The 18,725-nt window shown below is 33.0% G+C and overlaps 1 protein-coding gene across 1 annotated transcript; it reads right to left on the reverse strand.

The window, feature by feature from the left end:
- Nucleotides 1–12,855: 12,855 nt before the first annotated feature.
- LOC131530538 (uncharacterized) lies at nt 12,856–17,908 on the reverse strand. Its single transcript, XM_058760866.1, has 5 exons — nt 17,076–17,908; nt 16,721–16,916; nt 14,543–14,583; nt 13,606–13,932; nt 12,856–13,426 (listed from the first exon to the last, which is right to left on the reverse strand). Exons 2-5 carry the CDS (start codon nt 16,747–16,749, stop codon nt 13,113–13,115), a joined length of 711 nt encoding a protein of 236 aa, XP_058616849.1. The 5' UTR covers nt 16,750–16,916; nt 17,076–17,908; the 3' UTR covers nt 12,856–13,112.
- Nucleotides 17,909–18,725: the final 817 nt, after the last annotated feature.

Below are 18,725 nucleotides of genomic sequence, written 5' to 3' on the forward strand. Positions count from 1 at the left end.
CACAAACCATAAGACACAGTTTGGGTGATAAGATGGAGTTATCAAATATTTGATTGTTGCTTATATCTATTATTTGATCAAATCTTAGTGAAATAAAACTATAAAGAGCCAATTGTTTTTATTTTAATAAAATAAAACATTATAGTGTGAAAAAATAAATGTTGCATTTAAACAGCATGGTTAATAATACCGTTTTTAAAGTGAGAAAGAAAGTCTAATCTGTTGTAAAGATGAAACATTTGTTGCACCTTGTTTAAGACACTCTTTTGTTGTAAACAACCTTACAACAGCTAATTTTAGTCTATTTTAGATCTAATTCATAAAGAAAAAAACTCTGTAAGCGCATTGCATTCATCAGAGGATCATTTGACAACTTCTGATCCTCATCACGGTTTTAGGTGTGAAAGATCTAAAATCTACAAAACCTTAAATTATTTGTTAAAACAAAAGTTACATCATTGTTTAATCATACTGTTTTCCATCATCTTGTAGAGGTACCCTGTGTGATGCTAAAAGTTTTTATTTGTAAAAGTGTATTTATACGACATCGTAAAAGTTGAAATGTTTAACTGCAGGGGTTGTTTTAGTATGTGTGTGTGTGTGTGTGTGTGTGTGTGTGTGTGTTTGTTTTTCATGTGAGTGTTTGTGGTTTATTAAACTATTTTTAGCAGTAGTAATGAACTTTGCACATGTTTACCACATACTTAACATCTTAACACAATTGTATCAGTAAGATATTTGTCACAAACCATCAGACACATCAGGCGGGGGGTTGATAAAATGGACTTATCGTTTATTTGTATTATTTCCTCTGTCAATTATTTGATCAATTCTTAGTGAAATAAACCTATATAGACCAGTTGTTTTTATTTTAATAAAATAAAGCATTATACTGTGAAAAAAAATGCTGCATTTAAACCCCACGGTTAATAATACCATTTTTAAAGTGAGAAAGTCTAATCTGTTGTAAAGATTCTGTGAGGCATTTGTAGTACCTTGTTTAGGAATGACTTTTGTTGCGAACAACCTATGACAATTCATTTTCAGTCTAATTCATGAAGAAATTCTCTGTATTCATCACAGGATCGTTTGACTGCTTCTAATCCTTGCTTTAGAGGTTCATGTTTTAGGTTTGAGAGATATAAAAACTACAAATCTTAACTTATTTGTTAAAACAATAGTTATATTGTTGTTTAATCATGCTGCTTTTCATCATCTTGTAGAGATACCCAGTGTGATTCTAAAAGTTCACAAGTTTGTAAAAGGTTTGTATGAGACATCATAAAAGTTTAAATGTTTAAATGTAGGGGATTGTTTGTGTATGTTTGTATTTATGTTTGAGTATTTTCTTCCTAAACTATACCTAACTTTTAACTTAACCAGCTATGTGTCATATAAAAACTTCAAAAGGGGACGCATCCTTTGATAAATGAACAGCTACACCAAAAAAACTCGTTAGATTGCAAATGAGTTGCGTCTCCAGAAACACCTTTAGATGTTTTACAGCAACTCTCGATCTGATACGGACGCGTCGTTAATCATACGTCCAGACACAATGTGTCGTACTCATTTCGTTGTCCCCTGCATGAGACGAAGTATTTACATTTCGTGCGATAATGTAAAACGTTTAGGCGTCTACGGCTGAAAAACCCAAAGACGTCCGAAACATTTGCTTTCATTCCGGTTTCCGCTCACATGCGCGCGTATGAGTTTGAACCGTTATAGCAGGCTAGAAAGTTTAAAGATTGACAAAAATCAAAGAGTAAATAAAGGTATTATACTACTAAAATAAAATAAAACAAGACAAACAACCTTTTCTGTGGCTTAGAGGCGATTTTTATAAGAAACAAAACCTAATTTTTAAAAGTGAAAAAAGTCTGGGTTATATAACACGTCAGAAGTCTTAAACTTGACAAAAATAGAAGAGTAAATAAAGGAATTACTAAATTAAGTGCGAATAACTAAACTAAAGTAAATAAAATAAAATACCCAGACAGTGTGTTCACATCAAACCAGATACTCACTCGCTCTTCTGCCCCAAATAAATCATTTTTATTATCTATCTTTATATCCATCTATAATTTATAAACAGCCTCATTGAGACTAGAGCATTAGTGAACTATTTTATTATTATTATTATTAAACATTTCCTTTTTTACACACTAGTGAACTTTCACACACTAGTGAACCTTAAACAAATAAAAAAAATAAAAAATAAAAATACCTCAAGCATCCTTCGTAAAGCATCCCTTAATTTGTCCTTACAAAAGGTCTCAGGTGTGATCCAAATTAAAATAATAATAATAAATGTCATATCACTGTCTTTGATAAAATAAAATAAAAAATATAAATGTATGCATTTTATTGTGATTTTTGGTGTTTTAAACATTTATTTACCTCTAAATGTACCATATTTTATGTAAAATATGCTTATTTTCATGTTATATGTATTTCTGTCAACACCACTCCTTACAGTAAATATAAAACATCATATAATGCCATTTTTCATCTGCTGAAAAAGACTAGATTAACAAGTTGACTGAACCTTTTTAATTATTTTTATACTGGTACGATCTTCGTTTAGCTGGTGGACTTGACTTAGTCACTGACTATTATCTTTCTCGTAATTCTGGATGATCAAGGAAGTGTTGGTTAACTTGGTTATTATATCATAGTTAATCTATTTGTTTATCGTGAATGACCTGCAGAGGGCAGCAGAGGAAACTGATACAAACAGAATAGATTTTCAAGTGTCCAAAAATATCACGTTAACTGTGTTTACAGTCATTTGATCTGTCAGTGTAATGAAAATAAACAGCATCCATATGCAGAGTTTATTAATCAATATCAAACGAGCAGAAGCAGCTGCTGTGCTGAATATTGCTCCTTGTGTCAGTAGTAGGCTATACATTTATACAAAGCATCAATAAAAAACACTGATATTAACAAAAGTGAAAGGGGGTTCGTAGCTTTGTCATAATTGTTTTGATTATAGGCTACTGTATTTTAAAATAATATTTATCTCACACACAAAAAAGGTTGAGGTTTCTTTTAATTGATGCCTATAAATGAAACCTGTATTTAAAAATAAATAAATAATAATGTTAAATAAGAGTTAAATGCTCATAAGATGATAAAGTCTGTAGAATGAAATGTTGTGGCTTGTACTTTTCTCTAATTTAGCCCTCGGTTGTTTTTTTTGTTTGTTTGTTTGTTTGTTTGTTTGTTTTTCTGTGCCCGGTTTAAAATGTGTAGAGTCTGTCTGCTGGGGTTTTCAAAATGTTTTATTTTGAGAAAACATCTATTTGTATATAGGAAGAAAGATTTTTTTTTTTTTTTTTTTAATGTGCTAATAAATGAATGACAGAAATATATTCTAGATGGGAAAAAAACCTTATCTTTATATTTTAAATGTATTTATTTCAGATTCATGCTGGAAAATATTTTAATATGACTGCCATTAATACCTTCCTGTAACAATTAGCTTCTCTATATGTAAATAGTACATAATAAAAATACAATAACAATATTTCAAACTCACATACTTTATATTTATGAAAAACACCCTTATTCTAAAAACACATTTCAGATGTTATAACCTGGAATTCATAATGAAGCGATTTTTTAAAAATGTGTTTATTATAAAGTTGCTTCATTATTTTCGTGTGTGTGTGTTTTTGTGTGTGTTTGAGTATGTTACTCTTGATAATCTATGAGAAAGATATTTAGCTGATTATCACTACAGTCCCTGTATAATAGCTATAAACAGCATTTTGCTTCAATAACAAAATATTTTCAACATATTAAATAATGTCAATATTGAAGAATTTGGAGTTTATGACTGTGTAAAACCTTTAAACCTATATAATTAACAACAATAATAATAATAATAATAATAATAATATAAAAAATAAAAACACTACACAGTAACTAAACTCAGCTGCTGAAGTGCTAAACCAAAACCAGACACATGTTCCACTGGCTTTGACACTTGACAACCGACGACTCTCACCTTTGTCTAGAGTGGAGGTTTAACTGTGAAACGAGTTCAGAGTTAATATCTTTATTTTAATAAAGTTCTCACAGTCTTAACCACCAATGGAAAAAGAGCAGCAGTGCAGTATGTCTGCTAAAAATCTCCTTTACTGTTCTACTGAAGAAGAAAAGCCACCTACATCTTGGATGACCCGAGGGTGAATAAATTAACAGCAAACTTTAATTTGTGGGTGAACAGGCCTTTAACATTTTCTTTAATTGACTTATAATTATGGTAAAATTTAAAATGTACACATATACATTTTAATCAAAAATGTATAATACAAAGAACAATTCAGCATGTAATTTTTTTTAATTTATTTTTATTTTTTTTTGAACATGATATTTGTTAAAACAATAAAATGTTTATTGTTAGTCCTTATAAGGATAGTTTACCCAAAAATGAAAATTCTGTCATTAATTATTCACTCTCGTGCATACTCTCCAAAATGGTGATACAGGGTGACGCGGAGGAGACAAATTATTAAATAAAGTTGTTATTTTTGTTTTCTTTGAGCACAAAACGTATTCTCATAGCTTCATAAAATTACGGTTGAACCACTGATGTCACAAGGACTATTTTAACGATCTCTGTGCTTCATTTCTGGACCTTGAATGTGTCAGTTGTATTGCTGTCTATGGAGGGTCAGAGAGCTCTCTTTATTCATCAAAAATATCTTAATTTATGTTCTGAAGATGAACGAAGGTCTTACAGGTTTGGAACGACATGAGGGTGAGTTTTCATTTTTGGGTAAACTATCCCTTTAATGTCACCATGATTAGTTCAAAATTATTGAACTGGTCGTAAATTAAATTATTTTAATTATTAATATAAAGAAAAGTTGGTAGCCTGTAGCTTACTATACACCAGGGGCCTGTAGCATGAAGCCGGTTTAGCTGGCTAGCCAGGTAAGTTTCAGTTTAATTTGCACCAATCCTGGGTTTTAGATACCATGAAAGTGGCTTGGCTTTTAGCAGCATTCATTGCCATAGTAACTTACACTGCACAGCTAACCTGCTCCGGGGCAGGTTATGTTCTGGGTTAGAGAGCTCAAACTGAAATTGGACCAATCAGATGTGAGCAAAGTGACACATGTCTGACACAAAAAAGTCACTCCCCCAGTCTCTCTTCCTACAAATTAAAGCTCACTATGAAGTACCTTATATATACTGTATATATATATATATATATACACACACAACAAAATTGTCTGGCGTTAATGATAATTACAATTTACATATGATTTATATAATTATAATATGATTTATATTATTATTACTCCATAACACACAAGCACTTTTAATTGAATAATTATTATAAAGCATTTATTTTAAATGAATATTAATATAAACAGATCATATGTAATATAAATAAGTGGTAGAATAAATAGATAACACTTTAAAAATGGCTACATGTGACCTTACGTGTTTGAGTCTCTATCGCTTTATATTATCAACTATATAAACTAACTTCACAAGTTTCACTTGTGACTGCACTGATGTGCAAATGTGTTTAAATTCCTCATATTCTTTAATATCTTAACCTTTAACAAAAGAGTTTTGAATCTCGCTGGCTCTCTCGCGAGAAGTGAATCACACTTGCTCTGTGTTGTGATTGGCTGTCTGCTGCTGATGTCAAACATTCATGTGCACGCGCTCCATTAACTCAGGATCAAGCCTGAGTTGACAGAGAAAGTTGATGATCAGCTTCATGGTACCAACAAAGCCAGATTGGAGTGGTTTGGTTTAGTCAACTCAAAATTTATCCTATAACTCTGAATTTGTTCAACTACCATCATAGTACAGGCCCCAGAGGTCTTCAACCCTGTTCCTGGGGACCCACTATCCTGAAGAGTTCAGCAACAACCCTAATCAAACACACCTGAAGCAGCCGATCAAGCTCCTCAAGACTGCTTGAAACTTCCCGGCAGGTGAGCTGAAGCCGGTTGGAAATAAACAGTGAATTGTTTTTTTGTTTTTGTTTTTCGGGTTAATTTTAGTTAAGTGCAGCTGAACTGCTAATTGTTTTCTTCATTACTCTTTCAGTGCGCCGAGGGGACTTTTCAATAAAAATAGTCATCAAGTCAACAGCATCTGTGTATAATTATATGACATGTTCTTGGATATGATGTGGATTTTTCTGAAGAATAAATAGTTTTACAAAATCAAGAGTATTGGGGAAAACTGGGGCTAGTTGTCACACTTTTCCAGTAAAAAATATTATTTAGAACATTGTTTAGAAATAAAACTTGATGACTTGCGTACACAAACTATTAAACTAAATATTGAATATCTGAATAACATTTAATATTTCCAGCATTAGCAGCCAGAGAAAATACAGTTTTGGAGTTTAAACAGATCGGCTACGCATTAAGCATCATTGTCAGACTAATTGGTAAATATTACTTTAGTTAACAAGTCTGATGGTTTTTTTTATATTTATTTATTTATTTTTTTTGATCAAGTTCATTTGCATTTACCCTTTAAAATGTTTTTTGTATGTAACAATAAATTAACAATAAATTAAAGAGGTCAAAGGCTGCTAGATGTTTAATATTAATGGCTAAGTCTTACTATTATATGTTGAATGTTGCTATTTGTTAATAAAGGGAAAAAATGCTTTTTTGTGGGAAATATTTTTATTTATTTATTTATTTGTAAGAAAAACAGTTATTCTGAACATCCAATATACTTCTCCTTCATATTACTTTGTTTTGCTAACTGTTTTGATGTTAAAACATATTTTTGCTGTTTATAATTTTGTGTTCAGAAGAAAAAGAACAAATATACAAATTACAAGCAAAAGCACAAATAATGAAACGGAACAAAGACACAAATTAAACAATGCTTTATGTTTTTCAGTTTTGTTCAGGTGCGGAAATTGAATAAGGTCACAGATAAACTGAACTGAAGTGTTAAACCAAAACCAGAAATGTGTTGCTCTGGTTTGATCAGTTGATCGTTTGACGGCGTCTGTCACCTTTGTCTCGAGTGAAGGTTTTATAAAACATTTATACTTGTATCTCAGTTTATGAAGCTCGAATAGAAACAGCAGCATTGCAGTATAAACACTGCGTACTTCATGATATGATGCTGATTGTTTGTAGATATACATATTTAACATGTAAAGCAACTTCTTACTTGAGACTGAAGTTTATATTTCTGTGAATGTGCAACAATTAAAATAGTGTTTAAATAATCATTACATGTTTTGTGTCACATGTTCTTTCATTTATAATTCTAAAAGAAAGTTTGATCGTATTACATATTTTTAGTCTAAAGGTAAAAAAACAAGGAAAGATCAAAATGATGTTCAAAGCAAAACATCCCATTAAACAGCCTTTGAATATTAATGTCCACTGTTAGTTTATAAACCTCAACCTTTTTTGTGTGTGAGATAAATATTATTTTCAAATACAGTAGCTTATAATCAAAACAATTATGACAAAGCTACAAACCTTCTTTCACTTTTGTTAATATCAGTGTTTTTTATTGATGCTTTGTATAAATGTATAGCCTACTACTGACACAAGGAGCAATATTCAGCACAGCAGCTGCTTCTGCTCGTTTGATATTGATTAATAAACTCTGCATATGGATGCTGCTTATTTTCATTACACTGACAGATCAAATGACTGTAAACACTGTTAACGTGATATTTTTAGACACTTGAAAATCTATTCTGTTTGTATCGGTGCTCCTCTGCTGCTCTCTGCAGGTCATTCATGATAAACAAATAGATTAACTATGATATAATAACCAAGTTAACCAACATTTCCTTGATCATCCAGAATTACGAGAAAGATAATAGTCAGTGACTAAGTCAAGTCAAGTCAAGTCAAGTAAACGAAGTACCAGTATAAAAATAATTAAAAAGGCTCGGTCAACTCATTGGTCTAGTCTTTTTCAGCAGGTTCCTACTATAAACAAATATTCTTTCAGATTATGATCATGTTAATCATTATTTCATGTATTGTTTATACAGGAAATGCCTTTTGAGCACGAGCTGAGTCTTTTGTATTGTGTGTGTTTTTGTCGTGTGTTATCATGTGTTCAGATTGTTTTTGGAGTCTGTTCTCATCAGGCTGGTTCTTAACCACAGATTCAGTTTTCAGAGCTGGAACCTGATGGCATTATATGCAGAGGTGTAAAAAGTACTCAAAAATTTTACTCAAGGGAAAGTAAAGATACTCAGTGAAAATTTTTCAATTAAAAGTACAAGTATCTGACCAAAAACATACTTGAGTAAAAGTAAAAAAGTACAACTTTAAATTGTACTCAAGTATTAAAAAAGTAGAAGTACTTTTTTTTTTTTTCTGAAAGACATACAGAAGCATGGTTAAAGGGAGAAAACGAAATAAAATGCAATGCTACAGGTCAAACACACATCTAGTGCAGCGATAACAATTGAAATGCAGCACAGTGGAACACACACACACACACACACACAAAAATTGCAGGGAAAGGAATTAAAAGGAAACTCCATCCTTTCCACCCTCATGCCATCCCATATATATATATATATATATATAATTTTATTATTTTACTTTTATTCATCAGATGGACACAAACTAAGATCTAAATCATCTAAACTAAATCATCTTACTTCAAAAACACAAAGTGAATATGACAGTAACGCATGCAACCCCTGTTAATGAATCAGTGTCTTCTTAAGTGAAACAGTAGGCATATGTAAGAAAATTACAAATACTAATATTTTTAACTTGATTGTCGTGTTCACTTTGTGTTGTTTCTATAGTGGTCCTGTCCCCTTGCATTACACGGACTAAAAATCTTTGCTTGTGTTCATCTGAAGAAAGAAAGTCATGAACATGTGGGACGACATGAGAATCTTATTTTTTGGGTGAAATATCACTTAATAACAATGTGATGCAGAGGTTAGAAACATATTCCAGACAGAAAGCAAGAATGGGCTGAATTAATGAAGAGAGTCATAGAATTAAAACATTCAACATTAACGTTTTGAAAGGCCACTTTTTTGTGTCGTCTACGTCACTGTCTAAAAGGATAATTAATATTTTAATTGTTTATTTGGGGCATTTGTATTTGGGCATTTTCTCAGCAAATATTGCTACATAATTATTTGCAACTAATTATATGAATTAATGAGCAAATCATGTAATTATTAAGATTTTTAAAAAAAATAACCGAGAGCCCAAATTCCTACTCAATGCGTCATATAATGACATATTATTAATACAACTTATCCACTACCTGGTAACAACATCACAACATGAATTACAATTAAGTAAACATACAATGTTCATTTAAACACTTTTTTTTTTTTTTGGAGATTTGTAACATTTAATTAAAAAAAATAATAATAATTCCCACAAAAATATTAATTATATTTAAATTTTCATCACTGATTTTATTTGCACTCAATCTTGTGCATTCAGCCAATATATTACACAGCTAATGGCTCTATAAAAACAAAGAATAATTAATCAACTTTTTTGGGGGGAAACACAACTTTGCTACCTCAACATGCTTCCTCAGAGTTGATGGTGAACTTTTGAACCCAGACATTTACCTGATGAAAGTCATAACTGAAGCAAATTAAGGGCTGCTTTACGAAGGATGCTTGAGGTATTAATTTACTTTTTTATGTTCACTAGTGTGTGAAAGATTAATAAATGAAGTTTTTAATAGTTTTTAATACTTTTTTTTTATGTTCACTAGTAATGCTCTAGTCTCAATGAGGCTGTTTATAAATTATAGATGGATATAAAAATAGATAATAAAAATGATTTATTTGGGGCAGAAGAGCGAGTGAGTATCTGGTTTGATGTGAAAACACTGTCTCGTCATTGGTTTTGTTTGTGGTCAATGTAAGAATATGAAAATAATGCAGAAATTCCAGCTGCATCCTCTTTCATGCAGATCCCAAACATGCAGCCTTGTCATGAATCCCCCTTTCAGACATTACTGCTGAGCAAACAAGGGTTGTGTGTTGCTCGTTTCTTTTCATTCAGTTATCATGTTATGCTAATGCTAATATCTGCCTTCAGTTTAACTTATTATTCATCCAAGAAATAACATGAATGCAAGCCTTTTGTATTGTATGTATTACAGCATTGTATTGTGTTTTTGTATTATATAGGCTGATATGGACAGTGTGTGTGTGTTTGTTTGTTTGTTTGTTTGTTTCAGGTATACCCTACATTATGGGGACAAAATGTCCCCACAAAGATGGCAATATCCAAAATCTGTTGTTCGTCCTCATGAGGAAACAAGCTTCCTGCTTTATGTAGGCTGTATGTGATATTCTTCTACATCTAAATTAGGCAAATACCTAGAGATACTGTTCAAAATAAACTTTTAAATAAACTGTATATTCTGAGTCTTCAATTAAGTTTTTATTTTTTTTTTTTTAAACCAGAAGCATGTAAGAGGGAACATATCTAATACGATTTGCTTGGCTAAGAAAACCACCGATAACATTATTTAACATAAAGCACTATTCTTCCAAGAAATACCTTCCATGCAAAATCAAAACATTTGTATTGCATGCATTATCTCATTGTTGTATTGTGTTTCTGTAGTATATGTACATAATGACACTGAATCCTGTTCTGATAGTGATCAGGTTATTAAATACATAGATACGTGTTTAGTTTGCGTGTCAGCTGATGCCAGTGTTTTACATTCACTAAAGCGTGGAGTTACTGTGGCACCATTGGAGATATAAACACTGTCACAAGTGAAAAGATGGTTGGATAACATTGCTATTGAGTGACTATATTGTATTGCAATAGGTAGCACTTTAATGTTAATGTTGAATTAAAAGAGAGAGAGAGAGAGAGAGAGAAAGAGAGAAAGAGAGACTCGAGAAGAGGGCCCCAGCAAAGAAAAAACAGAGCAACAGTGACAATCTTTTTTTATCCCTTCCTTGACCATGTGACTAAAAACCAAATGCAGATTACAGCTTTCTCCACCGTGACTATAGGCCTATAGGAAACCTTGTGACAGTCATGTGAACAAGAAGTAACACTGAAAGGTCAGCAAAGAGGAAGCGAGTGATGATTTGGGCAGGGATATTGGGAAGTGAGATGAAATGTTGTGGTGGCCTCCACCTTTTCTATGATGAATCACTCTTGAAGTCTTGGGAGTTTTGATGCCAGAAGATAGGCTTTATTTATCGAAGACAATGAAGCCGAGAGAACTCTGCAGAGTAATCTATCGAATCTATGTCCGTACGCTCTTTTTATACAGTTTTTCTCTAGGCGTGTTCAAAACATTTCATACATTGCCATTTTACCTTTTTTGGCTGTGTCTCCAGCCCGCCACCCAAAAGCAGACAGGAGACCTTAATTTTATGTTCCGTGAAAGTAGGGGCCCCCTCATATATTTGTGACCCTCTGTGTGAAAACCCAGCTAAAGTCCTTTTTTTGTGATTTACTGTTTTCTACAACAAAAAAAAATCATCCTTCATAAGGTCAAGAACATTGTGTGGAAGTTTAACCTTCATATCTTTAATAATGACTGAGTAAGGCCATGTCAAAGATTGAAATTATAGCGAAATTAATGGTTGAAATCCAACTTTGATGCTTGTTATCTCATAATTAGAGATAACAAGACTTTAGCCTGGATTTCACAGAGAGGGTCACATTTAGTGTAATGTCAAAACAGGACACGAAGCCTCACCATATGTCTGCATGTTGTCTGCCGTACTGAACCGTACCATGCAGTGGAAAAGCACCATTAGAGTCTCTGAGGGTGTCAAAATGATCTCTGCTAGATATGTAGAGTTCATAACTGGCCATTTTCTGATATGGTGTAATAAGAAGAATTGTGCCTTCTGAAAGACGATGATGTTCATGCAGGACAATGTACAATCCAGTGCTGCAATCCTATTGAGAACCTGTGACATCCTTAAAAGGAAGATCTATGAGGGGTGGACGGCAGTATACCTTGAAACAGCTCTGGGAGGCAATACTGGCCTCAAGTTCATATGAACAGAGAGTTGTTAACTCAAACTAAATAGTTTTGTTGTTGTTTTATTATTATTATTTTTTTAATAATCTGTTTATACTACATATGACAGATTTCTGTTTTGAGTTCATTATAACCTGTTAAACTGCATTCTGCATATTTTGCACAACATATTTTGTTGTTTTCAAAATGTCAATAAAGGTGTTGTCATTATCAATTCTTTTTAACTTCCACATTGTAATATGATTGTTGAGAATAAACAATAGTTTGTTTCAGTGTTTTTTTTTTTGGTTTACCAGAAACCTTGCGAAAAAGAAAAAGAAGTAAGCATAATGGAATTGTTTTACAGAGATATTTATGAGAAATGTTGCTTTGCATAGAATTGTTCAATTCAATTCAAGTTTATTTGTATAGCGCTTTACACAATACAAATCCTTGCAAAGCAGCTTTACAAAAAAATAAAATTTAAAAAATTTAAAAAAAGTTTGTACATATATTATAATTAGGAGTGTTATTAGTGGTAGAGTGAATGTATTCAATTACATGTAATCAAAAAGACGGTGAACTCTATTAACTGCAAGGATTATAGGTTGCGATTAAACTTACAGCAAAATTTGGTATTTTTGTATGTTGTCAGAGGTTTGGCATCATCTGAGGACCTCTGGGGGGTCGGCATCATCTCTTCTCAGGTCTTCGTGAGGGTCAGATCAGGATTGAAGCTTGAGTGATTCCTAGTTGCCTCGTGATGCGAGTCCCGTGGCAGAAACAGAAAATGTCTACTAAATTATTAAATGTAATACAATTTTAGTAAAAAGTGTAAAAAAAAAAAAATAAAACACTGACAGGTGCCATTACATTTAAACATTTTATTGGGTCTTAAAGTATACAATCAGTATACAATGAAACACAATACTCTGTAAATACTTGAGAATACTGAAGCAGATTTGAACAAAATAATACATTTTCAGTATGAATATGTTCACTACATATTAACATATATACATATATAACACTTGCAGTACAGAACTGTTAAGGCAGCATCATATTGACAGCCTCATTTTCCTTTAACCTCAGCTAAAAATGTTCCCGTTTCCTTTTTTCTCCTTGTTTAGCGCGAAAGCTCATGTAATTGCTGTCAGTGCGCCAAGCTGCACATCTGCTACTTCATCACGATCATCAGCAGTTACTGATTTATAACATGGGACAGGGCTCACAACCTCATGAGCGTCTGAACCCAGGCCATGTTCACATGACATAAAGCAGCTTGCTTTTTTCTTTTTTCTAAAGATAATTAGAAAGAAAAGTAAACCCAGTATTATGGTTAAAAGAATGACAACCAGGATCCAAAGCCACGATTTCTCGACACGGTCTGGTCTGGTTTCTTGATCAGTGGATTTGTTTCCTTTTTCTGTTGTTGTTTCTGCAACCAAAAAGTCTGAGAGAAAACAATATTACTGCACTGTGATGAAGACAACAGATCCATATCATTTATATACAGCAGCTTTCAGACTGAAACATCACTTGTGAGCTAATATTGGATCAATCATTTAGTCTATTTAGATTTTAAAGCATAAAACTTTAGATTAAAAACATCATGCAGCTGTTTTCACTCACCGTTGATGATCAGCTCTACTGTCTCCTGTTCATCTGAGGGGGTGATGAGGCAGATGTATTTTCCAGCATCAGCGTGAGTGAGACCAGAGAGTTTGATGGAGAAGTTTCCTCTCACATACTCTTCAGGGAAAGTTTCAGCTCTGTTCTTGTACCATTGGCCCTGATTCTCTAGTGAATCTTCACCCTTGATTATATCAAACACAATCTTGCTGCCATTGTGTCTCCAAAACACATCAATGTCTTGAAGTTTAAGATCATGTTCAGCTGAAGAACACGGCAGGACAACAGAACCACCGATAACAGCCTCTACTGTGACCTGCAGACTCACTGAAATGAGAAAAGCTTTAGAAAAGAAAGTCTGTGGCATGAATTTATAGTAAGTGCAGCCAGTGATTTCTGAGAAACACTACTGATAAATGCAATCAACACCAAAACAAACAATTTTGAGAATATTTTCCATCTGTCTGCTCTGTGCGTCTGAAAAAAATATTGTTTGCACCACCACACTCTTGCAGCCAATCAGCAATAACGGGTGTTTACATTCATGACGGAGAGGAGAGAGAATCTGAATAAATGTGAGATTTGTAGAACGAGAGACGGCTGAGACATTACCAAAGAGAAAACAGTCAGATGAATATCACTGGAAAAAGAGAGGTTACAATCAGGCAAAAGCTGAACACGTGTTAATGAAAACTATCCCTGCATCCCAATGTGCATACTATCCACCCTAAATAGTATTGAAAATTACTACTACCACATATAATTTAGGATGGATAGTATGCACATTGGGACGCAGGCTATGTTTGTGCTGCATGTTCATGAATTTAGGGGCAGTACAGTGAAGGGAGGGGTGTGTTTGTTTAAGTCATTACAAGTATCAGCAGTGCTTCTCAGAAATCACTTACTGCACTTTTAAGTGTGTTGTTCAGATCCTTACCTTTATCTATCAGCACTGCAAATACACAGATGAAGCTGCAGCTGTAGGAACAGAAAGACACAAGATCCTGTTAAATACTGTGACTCAACGGGGTTTTATTTCAACATAACACAAATAAGATAAGATAATACAAATATAGCACACCAGATGACAATGCTAAATGCTAATGATAATGGCAAATTACTAAATAAAAATAAGTTTTGTTTCTCATCTTCATTTGTAAAACTACAAAATATTGTGCCAGTTTCACTGTAAATTTATGGACTGTTTTCACAGACTGTCATGATCTGTTTCCACAGTTATTAGCATTGTACATATAGCGATGTTTTTATGTTTTCATTTTTTATTATGGTTTCATTGTTTCTAATACAATAGCTGAGGAAATGATGGCAAATTTGACATTTTCCTCTCTTCTGACCAACATACTCAAACTCTGTATCCATTAGTTATAGACAGATGTTTTCAGCAGGTAGCTATAGCATCCTTATATGCAGTGTTGGGGAGTAACTAGTTACATGTAACTAAATTACATAATTTAATTACAAAATAAATGTAATTGTAATCAGTTACAGTTACCAAAAAAAAAATAAAAAAGGAGTAATTATATTACAGTTACTTATGAAAATGTTAGCGATTACAAAGGGGGTTACATCTGATATTATATATATATATATATATATATATTTTTTTTTTTTCACACACACCCACCCACATACAGATTTAAATGATTTCTTTGATAAATTGCAGTGACTGCTCTAAAATATGAGATACAGAATAGGACACATGCTTTTTCAATAACTGTTTGGTTTATGCATGTGCTTTATTTTTTTAAAGATTAACTGTTTTTTCCAAGCATTGTGAGATGCCGGTGTTTCCTGTCATAATTATGCAATGATTTGATTTCAAAAACAGTATGGCTACTAAACTATTTCTTGTTATGGTTTTAAATCTGTATTTAACCCCAGAATGATCTCAAAGTAAGTCTGACTTTGTGGTGGCTATCACTTTCACAAGATTCTGTCATTTTATGTCTCTATCTTTAACTAAATTGTGACAATACACCAGTTTACAACGAAATGCTGTAAAACACCCATCTTACCCTACAGACAAAACATTAAATACCTTGAACAGACCATAAGACTAGACAAATCAAATCACAATCAAATAAACCTGCACAAGCAATCAGATTCAAGATGATACACTGCTGTTGCTAACTGCTAAAGACAAAATAACAATTGTAGCTATTTGCCTGAACATTAATCTCTTGATTGTTGATTAATGATAAATTAATAATGTATTAATGATGCTTAAAAGATTTCCCTCTTAATTCTAGTTTAAATTAAGCATTTGAAAGAAAAGAAAAACAAACACTACAGGCCGGACAAGCACGCTAACCAGGCCCTCGATAACTCGTTGAGGTGTGTTTGTCTAAATAGCATTTCATTCAGAATTCATCAAACATACCTGATCATCATGGTTCCCCAATAATATTAATATGTTTTGTTTAAATATTTTGATATAAATATGTCTGAAATTACGATTAAATACTTATTTTTCAAACAATGAAGAGTATCGCAACTCTTCCACTTCAGTACGCCATGCGTGCTACGGGTGAAATCAGACGTAATGATGTCAACACTACCATGTGGACGATATTAAACACGCACCAGATATTTGTTAATCGTACTTAAATTTACTTTAGTTTATCCAAGACAGCTGAGACAGAAGTTGACTTTCACAAGTGTTTCACTTGTACTCTTGATCTTCTACTCAATCTTCACCGTTAGAAATACTGAACATGTCTCTGCCGTCAGTCACTGTCTCAGTCGTCTGGACTTCAGTTCAACAAAAAGCTTGTTTTTATTTTAAATTAATGTACATTTATAACACATATATAAATGTAGTATACTATACTTTCACTATATTTTTATTTTTATTAAATTACTTTGGAATTAAATTTCAGAAAACAAAAATAGTTAATAGTGCTGTGTGGGAGTTTCTAATACAACAGCTAAGGAAATTTGACATTTTTCTCTCTTCTGACCAGCATAATCAATCTCTGGCTCCATCAGTTACAGATGGATCTTTTCAGCAGGTAGCAGGCATCCTTACATGTTTTCATACTGGTGAAATAAAACGGATTTCAGAAATGATTCGTAAATTTAATCAGTTACTTACATGAGTGTGTGAGTTGAGCTTCCTTTCATAAAACATTGTATTCTGGATCCTCAAGTGAATCATTTCTCTGAATGATGTTTTCTGTGTTCTTGCTGTCATGGAGTCTTAATAGATTTTGTGTCTTGACTTCAGTGTGTCTTTTCTTTTAAGAGTAGCACAAGAATGCAGAACCTCCAGTAACATCCTCATTCACGAGCTGCAAAGAAACCAAAAGAGAGAACAGAAATCAAGTGAATAATCTGGATTTTCCATTAAATGCCTTTCAAATTTTACTTGATATTAACAACACCAACAGATGCAGTTCAACAAACAAACAACAACAACAACAACAAAAAACATATGTAAAGATACCTACATTTTCTTTTTCAACTGGTTAGCTGTCAGATGGGCTTGTGAGAGAGATCATGTTTAGTGAAAAACAAATGACAGCAGATTCTTTTGAGTTTGAGTGCATCGAGCTCCCTTTGAGAATTAACAAAATATAAGATATATTACACACAGAGACAGGCAAAAGTTATCTCCGTACATTCTGGCTCTTTACAATGTGAAGTTTTCTGAATTGTGTCTCCCACGTCTGGCAGTCATCTGGTTTTACAAGAATGCAGAACGTCCAATAATACATATCCTCAGATGTGACTCAGAGAAACTGAAATAGAGAGAACTAAAAACAACAGGGACATACAGTCTGAAAACTATGGGGCCATGCAGGAACATAATAGTAGGCTAAATCGTGCACACGCTTTATAAATGGAGGGAACAAAATAGTAATCGTGTGCACAATTTATTATTTTTTTATTGCATGTCATGTGCGGGGCTCCGTAGAAAACAAACAGCTGACAACGAGAGTTTTTTGTTTGTTTTCATATCTTTGTTCAATTCAGTAAGATCAGCTTCATAGACACTTTCTCTCTCTCAATTTTATTCTGACAAACTGTCAGACAGACAAACAAAGAGATTGTAATATTCTCAATCTGATGAGAGGAGAGACTCGGGATGATTGTTATCAGTTTGTTATGATTGTTATTATGGACAGTACATGCTTATATACCGATATTATGTGTGTGTGCTGGTTTAGGTGGTTTATGAGAACAAAAATGTATATAATGACAAATGACATGGTAATGTAAAGATGGTTTATGGACACTTCCTGTGTCCCTGTAATTCAAAAGGCTCAAAAAACAATCTAAATGGTGTTTTGTTTTTGTTTTCTTGAAAGCTTTATATTTAGCAAGATTTTAAAATGTATACGAATAATTTCAGGTTTTTCTCGTTTTGACATCTCGCGTGGTTCTGTGTGATTTGGACAACTTCCAGTCACGCCCCTCTCTTGCAGTCCGTGCGCTCAGTGGCGCCCCTCCAGCTGGTGCCCCTGCCCCTTTGAGGTCCGACGGTAAAGTGCCCTTGCGGTCCGGTGTTCTGAAATATTCGGTGTCTGAGATTTTCGGTGACGCTGGGCGGAGCATACATGAATATTCATGAGTTTCCTGTTTCGCGTTAAAGCGCCACTGAAAATATCAGTGCACTCTAGGATCATCACCGCACAGAAAGTTTTACGTAATGTAATTATGTTTCAGCGACAGTGGCGATCTAGCTCATTTAGCTATTTTTTTTTAGCTTTTGAAGTTTTGTTTATCTGAGCACAATAGTTTGTAGATTGTATATGTTATGTTTGATTTCATGATTACAGCAACTGATTTGCCTGCCTGTCATTAGGATATACCATTAACATGTGCTATAAACCCTTTCCAGGGTCTTTTAAAGTTTTGTTTGATAACTTGTACACAAATATCTAAGGTGGCATAAAGATCTGATACAATATTTAGTTTTGCTTGTTCAGCTGATAAATAACAGATTGTAGTACTTAGTTAGCGAAAATCATTTCACATGATTTAAGTAGCTAAAGTAACATACCACATATTAATTTGCACAGTTACTTCTATAAAGAAATGAAGTTATAATGCTGAATAAATTAAAGACATCAAATGATTTGGTGTTAAGTTTTATG

The sequence above is a fragment of the Onychostoma macrolepis genome, chromosome 22, assembly GCF_012432095.1.
Source record: "Onychostoma macrolepis isolate SWU-2019 chromosome 22, ASM1243209v1, whole genome shotgun sequence".
Lineage (NCBI taxonomy): Eukaryota > Metazoa > Chordata > Actinopteri > Cypriniformes > Cyprinidae > Onychostoma > Onychostoma macrolepis.